Source organism: Erpetoichthys calabaricus, chromosome 4 (genome assembly GCF_900747795.2).
Source record: "Erpetoichthys calabaricus chromosome 4, fErpCal1.3, whole genome shotgun sequence".
Classification (NCBI taxonomy): Eukaryota; Metazoa; Chordata; class Cladistia; order Polypteriformes; family Polypteridae; genus Erpetoichthys; species Erpetoichthys calabaricus.
The window spans coordinates 48,308,490-48,322,714 of record NC_041397.2 but is presented as its reverse complement, the minus strand read 5'-3'; the positions used below and the strand labels follow the sequence as shown (position 1 = coordinate 48,322,714).

Sequence of the window (14,225 nt, the reverse complement as noted above, 5' to 3'; positions counted from 1 at the left end):
GGAAGCAGTGCTAATCATGCCTCTCTGAGATAAAATTAATACAGTAGAATTAATTAATAGAACAGAACAGTAATGTTCCTTGGAAACGGTGACAGACAGGCAGCATGAATTCACTGATGCCTGGATGCCACAGATTCAATAGCAAGTACACGCCTCTCTCCAAACAAACAAACAAACAAATAAATAAAAATAGTGTCTGCTGTTGGAAGATGCTGAGACTGTTGAGGTCTCAACGTCGCCTCTGACACTTTCTTTTACAGCTGGCAGATGACATTGGTGATTCTGAAGAACACACAGGCTTGAAAGAAGCCACAAGTGACATGCACCACTTGAGATCCTCAATGGTCTCCGCATATGGTAACATAGCTGATGGGATCGGCAGCCTCGGTGTCTCTTCACTGATCGAAGTCAATGTTCCAGCAAGAAATTTAATGAACTCCTTATATTTTCTCACTAAGCCACATAACTGACTTTCCATGCTTGGTTAAAGGACTTGCACTATACCTGGGGGGTATAAATGCAACACAAAACTTGATTCTGTTAAGCAAAACAATGAAAATATGCAACTGTACAATAGTAAGGCTGGTGAAGTTGTCTACTAGGATACTAGCCACTCACCAAACTGGTGCACATCGCTCCTATCTTTTTTTCTTTTTCTACTGTGCGTAGTCATGAAGCCCATCAATGTGCGAGGTTTCCAACATAAAAGGGGGGGGGGGGGGGTACGGTTATGAATAAAATACTGTAGAAGTTAAATGCACGAATGTTGCGGATTGACTATATTGGTAAGTTCTCGACTAATTTTTAACATGCCGGAAAATTTTTTTCTTCCAGGATGGATTTAATAAGAATTTAAGCTGGTATACCGCCCTCTACTAGGATCAATGTTATGGCCCAGATGTGTATTTCTACTAAACATTTATCGAGTAAATCACTTTGCAGAAACCAGTCTTGTGAATAAAAATTGAATTTACTCAAATGTGAACATGCATTTGAATTTGTAGCCTCGCCTCCTGTCATTGCGTTTATATTGATATCCACAAACGAAGTACCTTGGGATTATTCTGCAGCAGTCTGTGAAATTGCATGGGGGTGTTGACCTTCTACTTGTTGAATCATCTTGGATGTGCACAAATCTGAGCATATTCTCTCCCTGATAACGCTTTTACTCGCTTTTAAGTTTGAATCATTGGATGTATACATCTCCTGGTGAACATTGCACTGCTGATATCACATGAAGCACAGTTGAAGCCAATGAATAAGTGGTTATGTCCAATAAATGAGGTGGGGACACCTGTCTTCAAATTCATGGTCACTTTAACCAGACACTCTGATATTCTTCTTTCCCAAAGTAGCAGTGTCCATCCTATGTGACTTGTTATTGTTTCACTCATTTAAACCTTCTTTTTAGTCTCAGTGGATGGCAGACAATGCTGCTTCATGTGCCACAGGGATTCAAGACCCGAGATGTAAGTCGCCAGTGTCCTGCTATTATTTTTTAAGCTGTAACTACTTATATAACAATATATGTTCAGTTCTGTTCTTGCTGTACTCGTTGATATGCTTAAATAGAAAAATTATGGGACTTTCCTAGAATAACATTAAAGGTATACCCAAATCAAAAATGTTATTTTTTTATCTGTTAGGTGTTCTACATTGTACTGATGGACAAGAAAAATGTTTAATCTCCTGTTTTCATTGAGAATGTACAATAGATAAAATTCTTGATACAGTGGGCTTCAGTGGGGACCCAAATAAAACTGCAAACAAAATGCCCATTAAAAAAATCTCTATTTGTGCAGTGTAATTCCAATGTCATGTGTCCAGTTAAACGTCCCAAGCATGTGTATTTATTTGGCTGTAATTTTTAATTGAACCATGATGTAATTCAAGATGAGCGCATTTACTTCACTGAACTGAAGACCTGACTCTACCCCATTCATTGGTGGTTAAGTCTGATCTGCAGTCCACCCAAGTATGAGGTATACTGTACATTCCACCTGATAATGCTGTCCTCTTGTGCATGAGAGCATTTTCTGGAAGTTGTGTATTCAGTGTGTTTCCACCAACATTTACAACATTGTTAGGATACGACTGGAGACCTGAAATGTCGATTATGCAACACGAGTAATCGGGTGTTTTTTTTTTTTTTTTTTGCTTTTCCCTGAACATTTTGGTATTGTTTGCTGCTGTTGAAGCTGAAGTCTTCACTAAAGCCCATTGTAACGTGAAACGTGATCTCCATTCTCCAAGAAAACCCAGGATTTTGCTAACAATTTAGGTTCTTCAAAAATGCATCTGTTACTCATTTACTACTATGTATCAAGACCTTAACAAAGACTTTGTTGGGTTGTCAGAACACTTATAAAACATCAGTAAAGTGTTTATTCATCTCTGCAATGTGACCACACTTCACAGAGATGAATAGCCCATCTACTGATGCTTTTACAAGTGTTATGAAGACTAATAAAGCTTTTGTTAAGGTCTTGTTAAATAAGAGTAAATGAGTAAGAGATGCATCTTTGTAGCACCTATACTAAAGTGCTACCAGGGTTTCTTTTGGCCTCACTACAAACTGCAGTGAGTAAATAAAAAAAAATCATTTTTATATTGTGTATTGTTTTAATGGACCTTCTGAAGTGTGTGAGGGATAACATGGCCTTGATAGTAGAAGGTCAGAGAGGGAATCGCAATATATCCTTTTTTTTGCCAGGACCGGGATGTGGAAGGATGTTACAGAAGCTACAACGGGGCTGTCTTCCCAACATCCACTGAGTGATACCCAGCGTGCAACAGGGAAGGCCAGCTCAGTGGGGAACCGCCAACTATGAGCATCTCTCTGTACACTTGGTCACACAATCCTATCTGGCAAGCCGCATTATGGATTCCTGTAGGGCAGCATGGGAGTGGTGGTCCCATGGGCTTGCCCTGTCAGGTTCTGTGGGAGCTGTCGGACAGTAATGATACAAGGACCACTGTAATCCTACCCGGTCCTGAAGTGGTTCCTGGAGGCAGCTGATTGAGCCCCAGAAGTATTCCCTGGTCCAGAGTTAAGAGAGCCCTCCAATTGGCTCAGGGAGTCTGGTTTGGGAGAGGAGCTAGACAACACTCCCCTAGGAGAAGTGGGGAAAACGGAAGGAGCAAAGAGAGTGACTGTTGGTATTATCGGGCTGCACTGTGTTATGTGAGAGCTACTATGACACTGACGGAAGGAGGCCTATAAAAGGTATGCCCTTTAAAATAAGGGACTGTATCTGGGGGTTTAGGGGTGCTGGTGCACCCCTAGTATCCACAAGTGTTATTTATTTCCTAATTGAATTGCATCAGTATAAAGAAAGCATTAAAATTATTTTCCCTTTTAATTAAAGTTTTTTGATTTGTCAGTTTATGGTTGGTGCACACACAAACATGTGCATAGTGTCTGCAGTGTGAGCAGTGTTAAACCCCTATGACTTGTGTGCATAAGAAAAGTAAAGATTGTGGCCATTTAGATATTATTTATCAAGCTTCAGTGTTTATTTTTTAACAAGCAAACAATTATAGAAACCAACAGAACATTACATTTGTAAATGAATTATTTACATATTATTTGTTAAAATAATTTAAACAAAACATTTATAAAGCAAACTTTAAAAACAGTGCATTTGAGTATATATATTATTGTATTTTTAATTTCTAAAATTGGTCTGCGAGTGGCATCTGGTCCTGCTCTTGCAGAGAGTGCTTTTCTCTAACAGAGCGGACTTGGGCATTGCTAGAACATCGTGGCTAAGTTAGCTCCGAGGAGCATTCTGAAGTTTGTAACGGTATCATTCATTCAATTTCAGTAATGTCTCTTAGAATTGAAATGTTTCTACAATTCCATTCTAACAAACACCAGGCTGAGCAAACTGTCTGAAAATCAAAGGCATTACATGTTTCATGGAAATGCATACAGAAACTGAGCTCCAGCTAAGGAGAGTTTTCAGTTTCCTCTCTCGCCCATTGAGTGCTCCTCAGCTTATCAATCCTTTTATGTAAACTTGTTTATTGTCTTGTAGGATCACAATGAGCCGCAGCCTATTCCTGAAGAATTGAGTGCCATGAGGGAGCCAGCCCAGGATGGGGCGCCAGTCCATCCCAAGGGCACACTCTGACCCTTACTCAGACATGCTCTCACTAAGCAACTGGGCCTGTGCATCTTTGGGATGGGGGGTAAAAAAACTGAAAAGAATACATGCAAACTCCGAACATGCCAGAGAACACGCTGGAATGTGCACGCAGGCCACAGGATTTAGGGAAGGACAATCTGTAGTTCTGTTTCATATGAGCAAAAGTTGTGCCTGATTAATTTGTCTTCTAGTTTTGAAACATTCTCAAAATTGAATTTCATAGCAGCATCCAGTTTGGTGGATTGTCTTCCACTGGTATGTCTAAAATTGACTTGCGGCAAACCTCAGAATGTCTCAAGGCCTTATAGGTGCGATTCCAGAGCCAAGAGCATTCATTTGAATTTTAAAACTATTACATGTAAACAACAGTGGAGAATGCAGGAATGTCGAAATTGCCGAAGGTTCTGAGAATTCTACACTGATGGAAACAGTGGTTTTTAAAGCCACTGCCTATATAGTAGAAGTGACGTTTTAAATATTGTTTAAGCAAATCTAATAAATGCCCTTAGGCCTAGAGAAGGAATCGAGTGTAATGTTGCAAATAATGAGCAGACTGAAATCCCAGAGGCTTGTGTTCATGAGTGCGGTGTTTAAAGCTGTCAAGGCTCCTAGTTGGAAGCTAAGATGAGGCCGTGTACGCGTATCTCTGAAGTGATTGGATTATAAGAGACTTATCAATTAGAAACCAATTTACTGTAATTACGCTGAGTTTGATCATGTAGCTCTTCTGTGTAAATAACACTAATTACTTTAAGGCGATGAAGACTGGATGTTGAGACTTGGGTCCTTTGTATGACCACTCAGCACTCAAATTACAGAAGAGGTGAAAAACTGTGTCAAATTTGTATACACTTGCTAATTTCCCAGTCAGATGGCTGAACCTTTTCTGAGAATGAGACTGGCATAAAGGTGTTGCAGAGTTCAAATCCTGCAAATGGTCTAGCAACATCCGATCTTAGTCACCCCATTTGTAAAGATTTGAACAGTTAGGCTTAAAATTATGAATCTTCAGCTTCCCTCAAATTGGTTCATATTAAAGGCTGTTTGTATCAAGTATGTTGTATCAAGTATGTCTTTCCAAATCCAGTTTGTATTAGAATTGGATTAATAAAATTTATGGCAATAATGGCAGGCGACAGCTTCAAAGGTGTACTGACCTGACACTGACTTCTGCTATTAAGGACTTGATGGTGTTTAACCCTGTGTTTGGGATCAGGGTAGTGCAATTGCTTAAAATAGATGGAAAGTAATTGAGGCTGCCCACATTTATTTAAAACTAATATAAAGCAGACATATAGCCTACACGTTTCTATTAACTTTACTACAAGTCATACTGCATGAGGTCAGTCATATGCTGTACATTATCTGCAAGAACACAAATGCCTAGCAGGTCAAGTAAACCTTTACAATCAGCCCTTCTTCCCTAAATAAAGTATAACCTAACTAATTCAATGCCTCAGCAAGTGGGGTAAACTCAGATCACCAGTGCTTAAAGACCTAAGCACGGATTCAAATGCAACACGCACACACCATGGTTTGTTCAGTGCATCATATCTTAAGATTTTGAAAAGAAAGAAAACTGGAGAACTGAAGCTGTCCTTCCTGAGACATTGACAGTAATTCAGCTCATAAGCTAGATGGTCCTTTACTTCTCGTCTTCATCCCCCTCGCTCATGCTGCTAATGGATGCAGAAGCTGCCTTGGGGGAAGATGGAGGTGTAGTCTTATTATTAAAAGGCCATTGGAAAGTAGGCGATGGTGAGCGCGAAGTACACAACTCTCTGGTTGGACTGCCGGTTGGACTCTGTCGTGGAGACAGTGCTTGCAACATTCTTCCACTTCTCTCCTGAAACATTTGTTTCTATTAAAAAAAAGCAAAAAAAAAAACATACATTTAGGTTGAGCCCGTTCAATACAAGTTTCATATTGTATTTATAAATACAGTATTCCAGAAATCACACACATGACAATTATTATAAACATGATGTGTTCAAAACAGTTAGGCTAACGTCACACTACTCGACTTTGATTCGGAGATCATTTTGCACTTCATGACAGCAGGTGCTGGATATCTTGAGGTTGTCAGAATTACATGACTAGGAATTTCAGGGAATGATAAATTACATGGCTCTCTCACGATGTCTCATCAGTTTCAGATTTCCAGAGTATCACAAACTTGTCACATTCTGACAGACAGTTAACATGAAGCATCTTATTTCTTTCTCCATTGTGATACAACAAAGGTGAGCTGTCAAATAAAACTTTGTGCAGACTACAAAGTTCGAAGGGCTACTCCTCTCCTCTGTTTGCAAAGCCAAGTTTTTTTGTTACTTAAGGCTGCCATTACTCGTTTCTGTTACACTTTTTTTCTTGTGGATTTAATTGAGCCTTTCTGTTTTTGTGTCCACTTTCACACCCACCGGAATGCACCACTACAACTTGGGATATCAAATGACTGATGGTCAGGGGCATGAGCCACAACTGTCCACAACCTGCTAGGAGGACAAAAATGAAGGCCACGACCAAAAATGGCTGGAACAGTTGTGCAGATTGAAGTCTGTTTTATTGAAGAACAGGTAAAATTTTATGATTTAACTTATTCTTCACCTAGTTTTCTCCATGTCATAATAATAGATAAAAGTTAATATGCTGCATTTTATAAAAAGCAAATGTCTTTGACCAGAAGTAGTCCGATATTTAACTATGAGGGTTGTTCAAAAAGTTTCTGCACTTCACCGTTTCCAACAAAAATATAGAAGGCGGGAGAAATAGTAATTGGTCGTGTCTGAGAGTGTCGTGACTAGTTCTGTCTGGCAAGCCGGCTGCCCTTGCAGTTTAGTGTAAGAGTTGTCACACTGTGGTTAAAGTGGCTGCAAAATTTATAAACTGCACCAAAGAGGAACAATGTTCTGTCATACGCTTTTTGTGGGCAGAAGATGTGCCGGGAGCACAAACTCATCTCCACATGTGTGCTCAGTATAGGGATAAAGTTCTGTCTCGTAGAGTCGTCCAGCTACAGCCACGACCACAAGGAATGAAGAAAGATGATGATGTGAAAGCAGCGGTGCATCAGTGGCTACGTGCTCAACCAAAAACATTTTTTGCTGATGGCATTAAAAAGTTGATACAACACTGAGAAAATTGCATCGCAAACGAAGGTGACTATGTAGAAAAGTGATGTCATTTGTTTTTGAAATTCTTAATGGAGTTAAAAAAAAAAAAAAAAAGTGTGGAAACTTTTTGAACGTCACTCATATCAAGTGTAGCGCTGGTGCACTTTGGCTGTCATTGCTGCCTCAGTACAAGGATACATTGTTTTCCTTGACCCTTTACAGGTTGCCCAAAAAATATACCAGTAAACTTCTAGGTTAAGGATGTGAAGAAAGGCAGGGTAGACGTCTGATAATTATTAGTACAGTGGAACCTCTAGATACGAGTTTAATTCGTTCCAGCACTGAGCTTGTATAGCGAATTTCTCGTATCTAGAACAAACTTCCCCATTGAAAATAATGGAAATCCAGTTAATCCGTTCCGCACCCCAAAAATATTAACATACAATCAATTTTCCTAACAAATAACACTGATAAATAATATATACTGCCGTCTACCTTTAATAAATAACACTGATAAATAATATAACTGATTATTAAAAGAATCAAAACGGGTGTCCAAAGTGCAGTAGAGCATTCAATAAATCTTTAAATAAATAATCCTTAAAACAGTTGTGAAGTGGAGGTTTAAAATACACAAGAATAACAATCCTTTAACACGAGGTTAAAACGTCAACAGGAAGCAGTCTTTAAAAAACAGATGACTATCCCCGGTGCTGCTTCTCTGTTAGCGTCAGCGTCTCACCTGCTTCTCCCATGCGGGCTCTGCAACAGGCGAGACACTCTTAATGCAGCTGACCTTCTCTACAGCGTCCTGCTTCAGCTGTTTGGCTCGCCTGTTCAGCTACACGCGAGCCTGCACTCGCTCGCTCTCCCGCACCGACTTCCTACTGCTGCTGCTTCCTGCCTCCTCCTGCAACCTCCGTTCTCTCTCCTCTCTTTTCTTTCTTCTCCCCCTTAACCGGCTCACGCTTTCTCTATATATGCGGGGAGGACATGGCAGCTGCAGCCCATCAGCCACAGGAACAATCATGGATGTGGGCAGTTTCCCACCTGTGCATTTAGGTGAGAAACGCAGACACCGCAGATCGCCCTGCGGCTCGCTACTGCTACCACACCCCCTCGCTAAGCCACGAGCTATACCCACAGCCTGGCTTGTGACTCGTTACGCGAGCCAATGCTCGTATTTAGATCTGAATTTTTCGCTCATAGTTTCCTCGTATCTTGAATTTCTCGTATACAGAGGTGATCGTATCTCGAGGTTCCACTGTACTTCTCCATCTCTTATTGCATGTGATCTTACCAGTACAACTGGTAGAAGTAGCATGCAGACTGTCAGGGTTCTGAACCAGAACTTTCCATCACCTCTGCAATCCAGAAAATGGTTAAGCCTGCTTACCACCAAACACAGTTGTGCGCCCTTTACATCAAAGCGACTAAATGAGCACAGAAGGGGCAAAGAGGGAGGCAGAAAAAGAGCAACAGAAAAACCAATGGCACGACAAGTTTGTACAGCTTAAGCTGGCTGTATGCTGCTGTCAAGGACAAAAATACAGTAAAAATCGGATCTTTCCTGCTTCTGCTGTTTTTAAATTTGCTATCCATAGTTTCCTCATTTTAGTCTTCGTGTTTTAAGTAGTTTAGTTTATTTATTTATAAAGCACTTTAAAAACAACCTCAAGGCTGACCAAAGTGCTGTACAAAGAAAAACAACACATAAAGACAAAAGAGCTGAAGACATTCTTAATAGAAAGTATAAAAAGTATACAAATAGCCAACATATTATACAGGGTTAAAAGCCAGAGAGTAAAAATGTGTTTTTTAAAAAGGATTTAAAGGCAGCTAGCGAAGGAGCCTGCCTAACATGCAATGGCAAATCGTTCCAGAGTTTTGGGGCTGCAACTGAAAAAGCTCGCTCACCTCGGAGTTTGCATCCTGCCCTGGGAACGCATAAAAGCATCTGGTCTGCTGACCTGAGGGAGCGAGATGGTACGTAAGGGTGTAGCAGTTCCGACAAATAAAGAGGGGCACACCCATTAAGAGATTTAAAAATAAATACAAGGATCTTAAAATGGATTCAAAAACGAATTGGAAGCCAGTGGAGGGAAGCCAAAATCGGGGGCAACATGCTCATGCTTTCTTGTGCCAGTTAAAAATCGAGCAGCAGCGTTTTGCACCAGCTGTAGACAAGCCATGGAGGCCTGGCTAATTCCAAAAAGAAGCGCATTACAGTAATCTAGATGAGATGTTATAAAAGCATGTATCACTGTTTCAAGGTTGCGCTTAGACAACACAGGCTTGATTTGTGACAACCGCCTCAACTGGAAAAAGCAAGATTTTACCACTGCATTCACATGGCTATTAAGTTTAAAAGTGGAGTCCATTTTTACCCCTAAATTTGTGATCATGGATTTCTCAAATTGAGCCACAGTGGAAAGGTCGATGCAAGGGGTCCCACTGGTGCTATTGGGCCTAAATAGCATGACTTCTGTTTTGTTCTCATTAAAATTTAGAAAATTTAGTGCCATCCATCCATTTAGTTGCCTTATTGACATAAGGAGTGTTTTAAGTACAATAGGTAAAATATTCTTTCTGAAAAACTGTTAATAAAAAAAATTGCAGTGAATATTATTTACACAAAAACAACTGAAACCACTGGAATTATTGGTTGTTTAGGCAACTTTCAAAGTTTCTGTCCACTTAGGATTGCATTGTGTCAACATCCTTAACCCTAGAAATTAATAGATTACACTAATGTGTGGGAATGGGAAAAATTCTACTAATTCCTAAGATGGTAGCTGAGGTTATTCTAACAGAAAACATAACATCTCTGTTGACAGCTTAAAGCTCCACTACCAGTGAGAAACGTTACAGGATCGTAACTCAAAACATTCATGCCAATGTAGGTTGGAACGTGTTAAGACCGTAAAAAGACCAGATCTGAAGAAAATCCACAAAGTGTGTGAGTTCAAGTTATAGCTTCTAACGTGTACAGTAAACATGAATATTGGCAATACTTACTGTTCCCACACACATTTTTAAAATGTACTCTGATTTGTCAAATTAGATGAGTGTTAGGTGAAGGTGATATAAATTAGGCTGTGACAATGTTAATGTTTAGAGGTTCTAATAAATTGGCCAATAACATACCAGTGGTTTTAAAAAATGTTAAAGAGTAAACCATATTACGTATCCACCATACTCTGATTTCAAACATGGTTCAGAATTGCACCTTATTGATTGGCGACTCCACACTTTTGACTGTTGTAGATCAAAGAGTTTTATTTAAGCACACTTCGTGTAATGGGATGCGTTGAGGAGTTGTGTCATCCCTCTGCATTTTCCAATGGAACATCAGACACAAATAATTATGGGGTAGCCATCATTATAGCCTTCATGGCTACGATCACACTAAGTGGCAAAGCTCATTGATGATACAAAGTGCTTTTTTTGTTTCTTTGCTGTTTGAATGTTTTCTTAATTTAATTTTAGGAAGACCCCTTAGCTTTGTTTGGTTTTTTTTTTTTTTTAAAAACAAACAAACTCTTTGTGGACGCTGTGCCTAGAGAAGTACACGTGGTTGATGTTTTTTTTCTTCTGAGCACAAATGTTTTCTATTGATTTTTAGCATTGCTATTACTATTTACAAGATGAAGAATATTCAACTACAGTAAAAAAATATTTCTCTCTTTGAAAGCTTTGCTTACAAAGCTGCTGTTTTCTAAATTGCAACCTTAACACAGAACAATTCATTGTGAGTTATTTTGTTTTGATAATAAAGGAGGACAATTTAGTGAACTGCCTTCTTATTAAATAACATTCATTACACAAGAGCAAGGTAGGTTAGAACAACTCATTTATATGATGGACACTCAGTGGGCACTTTAATCTGCTCATTAACTCCAACAGCCATCTCCTCCGCAGCCAAGCAGACTTAGGTGTCTGACCAAACACTAGAATGGGTGAGACGATTGACCTGTTCTGAGGTATTTTATTGTGCTCTGAAAATGTATTTGACTCCTTCCTGACTTCTTCTCTGTCTGAATGGCTTCAGATGTTTAGATAAAATGTAGGATTAGATTAAGGGAGACAGAGTAAACATGTAACATTGTTTTAAAATTGCTTCCTAATACTGTTGTATATTTAAGTAGTAAAGATATCCAATTCTTGCAGTGCTTATGTGAAAAGATAATTGCCCCCTTAGTTAATCACTCAAGCAGTTGACCAAACTTAATTGATAACTAGACCTGGCCCACTGAACACAACCAGATTTTGAATCTAAACCTCACAGTGGCAGTGGAGTAGTCATCAGAATATTTCTAGAATAACATTTAGCCTCAATCTAATGAGAGAAAAAACATTGTTGAAATGTACCGACCAGAAAAGTGGTACAAAGCCCAGGCTCTGGGACTCTACTGCACAGCAGTGACAGAACAAATGGAGAACATTTAGAATAGTGGTGAATCTTCAGAGAAGTGGCTGGCCTGCCAAAATTAACCCAAGGGTACAGCAACGACTCATTCAAGAAGTCACTAAGGACCCCAAAAGAACATCCAAAGAACTGCAACCCACTCCATCCTTAACTAAGTCTAGCGATCATGATTCAAGGATGAGAAAGTGTGGGATTCATGGGAGAGAATTAAGGCAGAATCCTCTGGTATCCAAGAGTAACACCAGCACTTGCCTCACATTGGCAAAGAAACACTTGGATGATCTCCAAACCTTTGGGAATCAATTTCTGTCAACTGTTTGGGTGACACAAGTCCCATAATATCTGGTGTTAAGCTAAAACAGAATTTAGCAGTAAAAATATCATATTTACAATAATACGCAAGGTGTGGGGAATGCTTTGCTGCTTCAGGACCTGAAGACTTGCCACGACTGAAAGAACCATGAATTCTGAACTTTCTTTGAATATTCTTGAGGAGAATGTCCAGACATCTGTCTGTGACCCAAAGCTGAAGCAAAATTGTCCTATGCAGCAGGACAATGACCCAAACCACAAACACATGTCTGCAAATTAATGCAGCAGAAGAAACAAAATATGTTTTGGAGTGGCCTTGTCAAAGTTGCTAGATATCATGGCCGGACTCAACACTGGTACTGTGAGTGCTGTGCCGAGTGGAAGCAGAACCTCTGTGTTTTCCAGTTGATTCTGGTGTTTGTCAGGGGTGTGTTCTTGCTTCTGCTCTGTTCAATGCTTGTATGGACTGGGTGTTGGGCAGGGTCGTGGGGTCCAGCGGCTGTGAGGCATCTGTTAGTGAAGAAAGATGCACTGATCTTAACTTTGCTAGAGATGCTGTGATCTTCGCAGAGTCAATCGAGGCTCTGATTGGGCTCTCGAGAGACTGAGAGAGGAGTCCTAGTGTCTGGGCTTGTGAGTGTCCTGAATAAAAACCAAGATCTAGGCCTTTAATGACTTCTTAGACACAGCCATCAGCAGTCTGTCAACAGAGAGAATGTCGACTTTGTCGAGATGTTTACTCAGGGATTCTGATCAGTTTGATGGGTGTGGCAATTCGCTGTACCAGTGCATTCTCCCCAACCTGACCTGACCATGTCAAAGTCCTGAATTGAACACAAAAAAGATGCTATGGCAGGACCTGTGTTCTCTGGCCCAGCAGGATAAATAACATGTTTAAATTGATTAACTGTGATGCCATCTAGTAGTGTTATTCTGTCATGTTTAGGCGGTTGTTGTGGTGACTGCCTGCTGATCTTTGGTGGATATTTTGCTTATTCAGCACACACAAGTTAACTGAGCTGCACATGGTCAGTTAACAAATCTTTACCAGTGCTTCATGTAGTCACTTTCAGAAGTTCTGTCTGCATGTTAGTAAAATGTTTGTACAGTTAGGTCCATAAATATTTGGACAGAGACAACTTTTTTCTAATTTTGGTTCTGTACATTACCACAATGAATTTTAAATGAAACAACTCAGATGCAGTTGAAGTGCAGACTTTCAGCTTTAATTCAGTGGTGTGAACAAAATGATTGCATAAAAATGTGAGGCAACTAAAGCATTTTTTAACACAATCCCTTCATTTCAGGGGCTCAAAAGTAATTGGACAAATTAAATAACTGGAAATAAAATGTTAATTTCTAATACTTGGTTGAAAACCCTTTGCTGGCAATGACAGCCTGAAGTCCTGACCTCATGGACATCACCAGATGCTGGGTTTCCTCCTTTTTAATGCTCTGCTAGGCCTTTACTGCAGCGGCTTTCAGTTGCTGTTTGTTTGTGGGCCTTTCTGTCTGAAGTTTAGTCTTCAACAAGTGAAATGCATGCTCAATTGGGTTAAGATCAGGTGACTGACTTGGCCATTCAAGAATTTTCCAATTCTTTGCTTTAATAAACTCCAAGGTTGCTTTATCTGTATGTTTTGGGTCATTGTCCATTTGTATCATGAAACGCCGCCCAATCAATCTGACTGCATTTAGCTGGATTTGAGCAGACAGTACGTCTCTGAACACCTCAGAATTCATTTGTCTGCTTCTGTCCTGTGTCACATCATCAATAAACGCTAGTGTCCCAGTGCCACTGGCAGCCATGCACGCCCAAGCCATCACACTGCCTCCACCGTGTTTTACAGATGATGTGGTATGCTTTGGATAATGAGCTGTTCCACGCCTTCTCCATACTTTTTTCTTGCCATCATTCTGGTAGAGGTTGATCTTGGTTTCATCTGTCCAAAGAATGTTTTTCCAGAACTGTGCTGGCTTTTTTAGATGTTCTCTAGCAAAGTCCTGAGGCTTATGAGTGGCTTGCACCTTGCAGTGCACCCTCTGTATTTACTTTCATGCAGTCTTCTCTTTATGGTAGACTTGGATATCGATACACCTACCCCCTGGAGAGTGTTGCTCACTTGGTTGGCTGTTGTGAAGGGGTTTCTCTTCACCATGGAAATGATTCTGTGATCATCCACCACTGTTGTCTTCCGTGGATGTCCAGGTCTTTTTGTG

The 14,225-nt window shown here is 40.1% G+C and overlaps 1 protein-coding gene across 2 annotated transcripts in view; it reads right to left on the bottom strand.

Moving 5' to 3' along the window:
- Nucleotides 1-3,492: 3,492 nt before the first annotated feature.
- The window catches only part of pcyt1bb (phosphate cytidylyltransferase 1B, choline b), a 102,958-nt gene continuing 92,225 nt past the window's right edge, over nucleotides 3,493-14,225 (bottom strand). For both annotated transcript variants that reach the window (XM_028799417.2, XM_028799418.2), the window contains exon 8: nucleotides 3,493-6,012. In XM_028799417.2, the coding sequence (XP_028655250.1) occupies nucleotides 5,797-6,012 (216 nt within the window). In that variant the 3' untranslated portion in view covers nucleotides 3,493-5,796. The remainder of the gene's footprint in view (nucleotides 6,013-14,225) is intronic.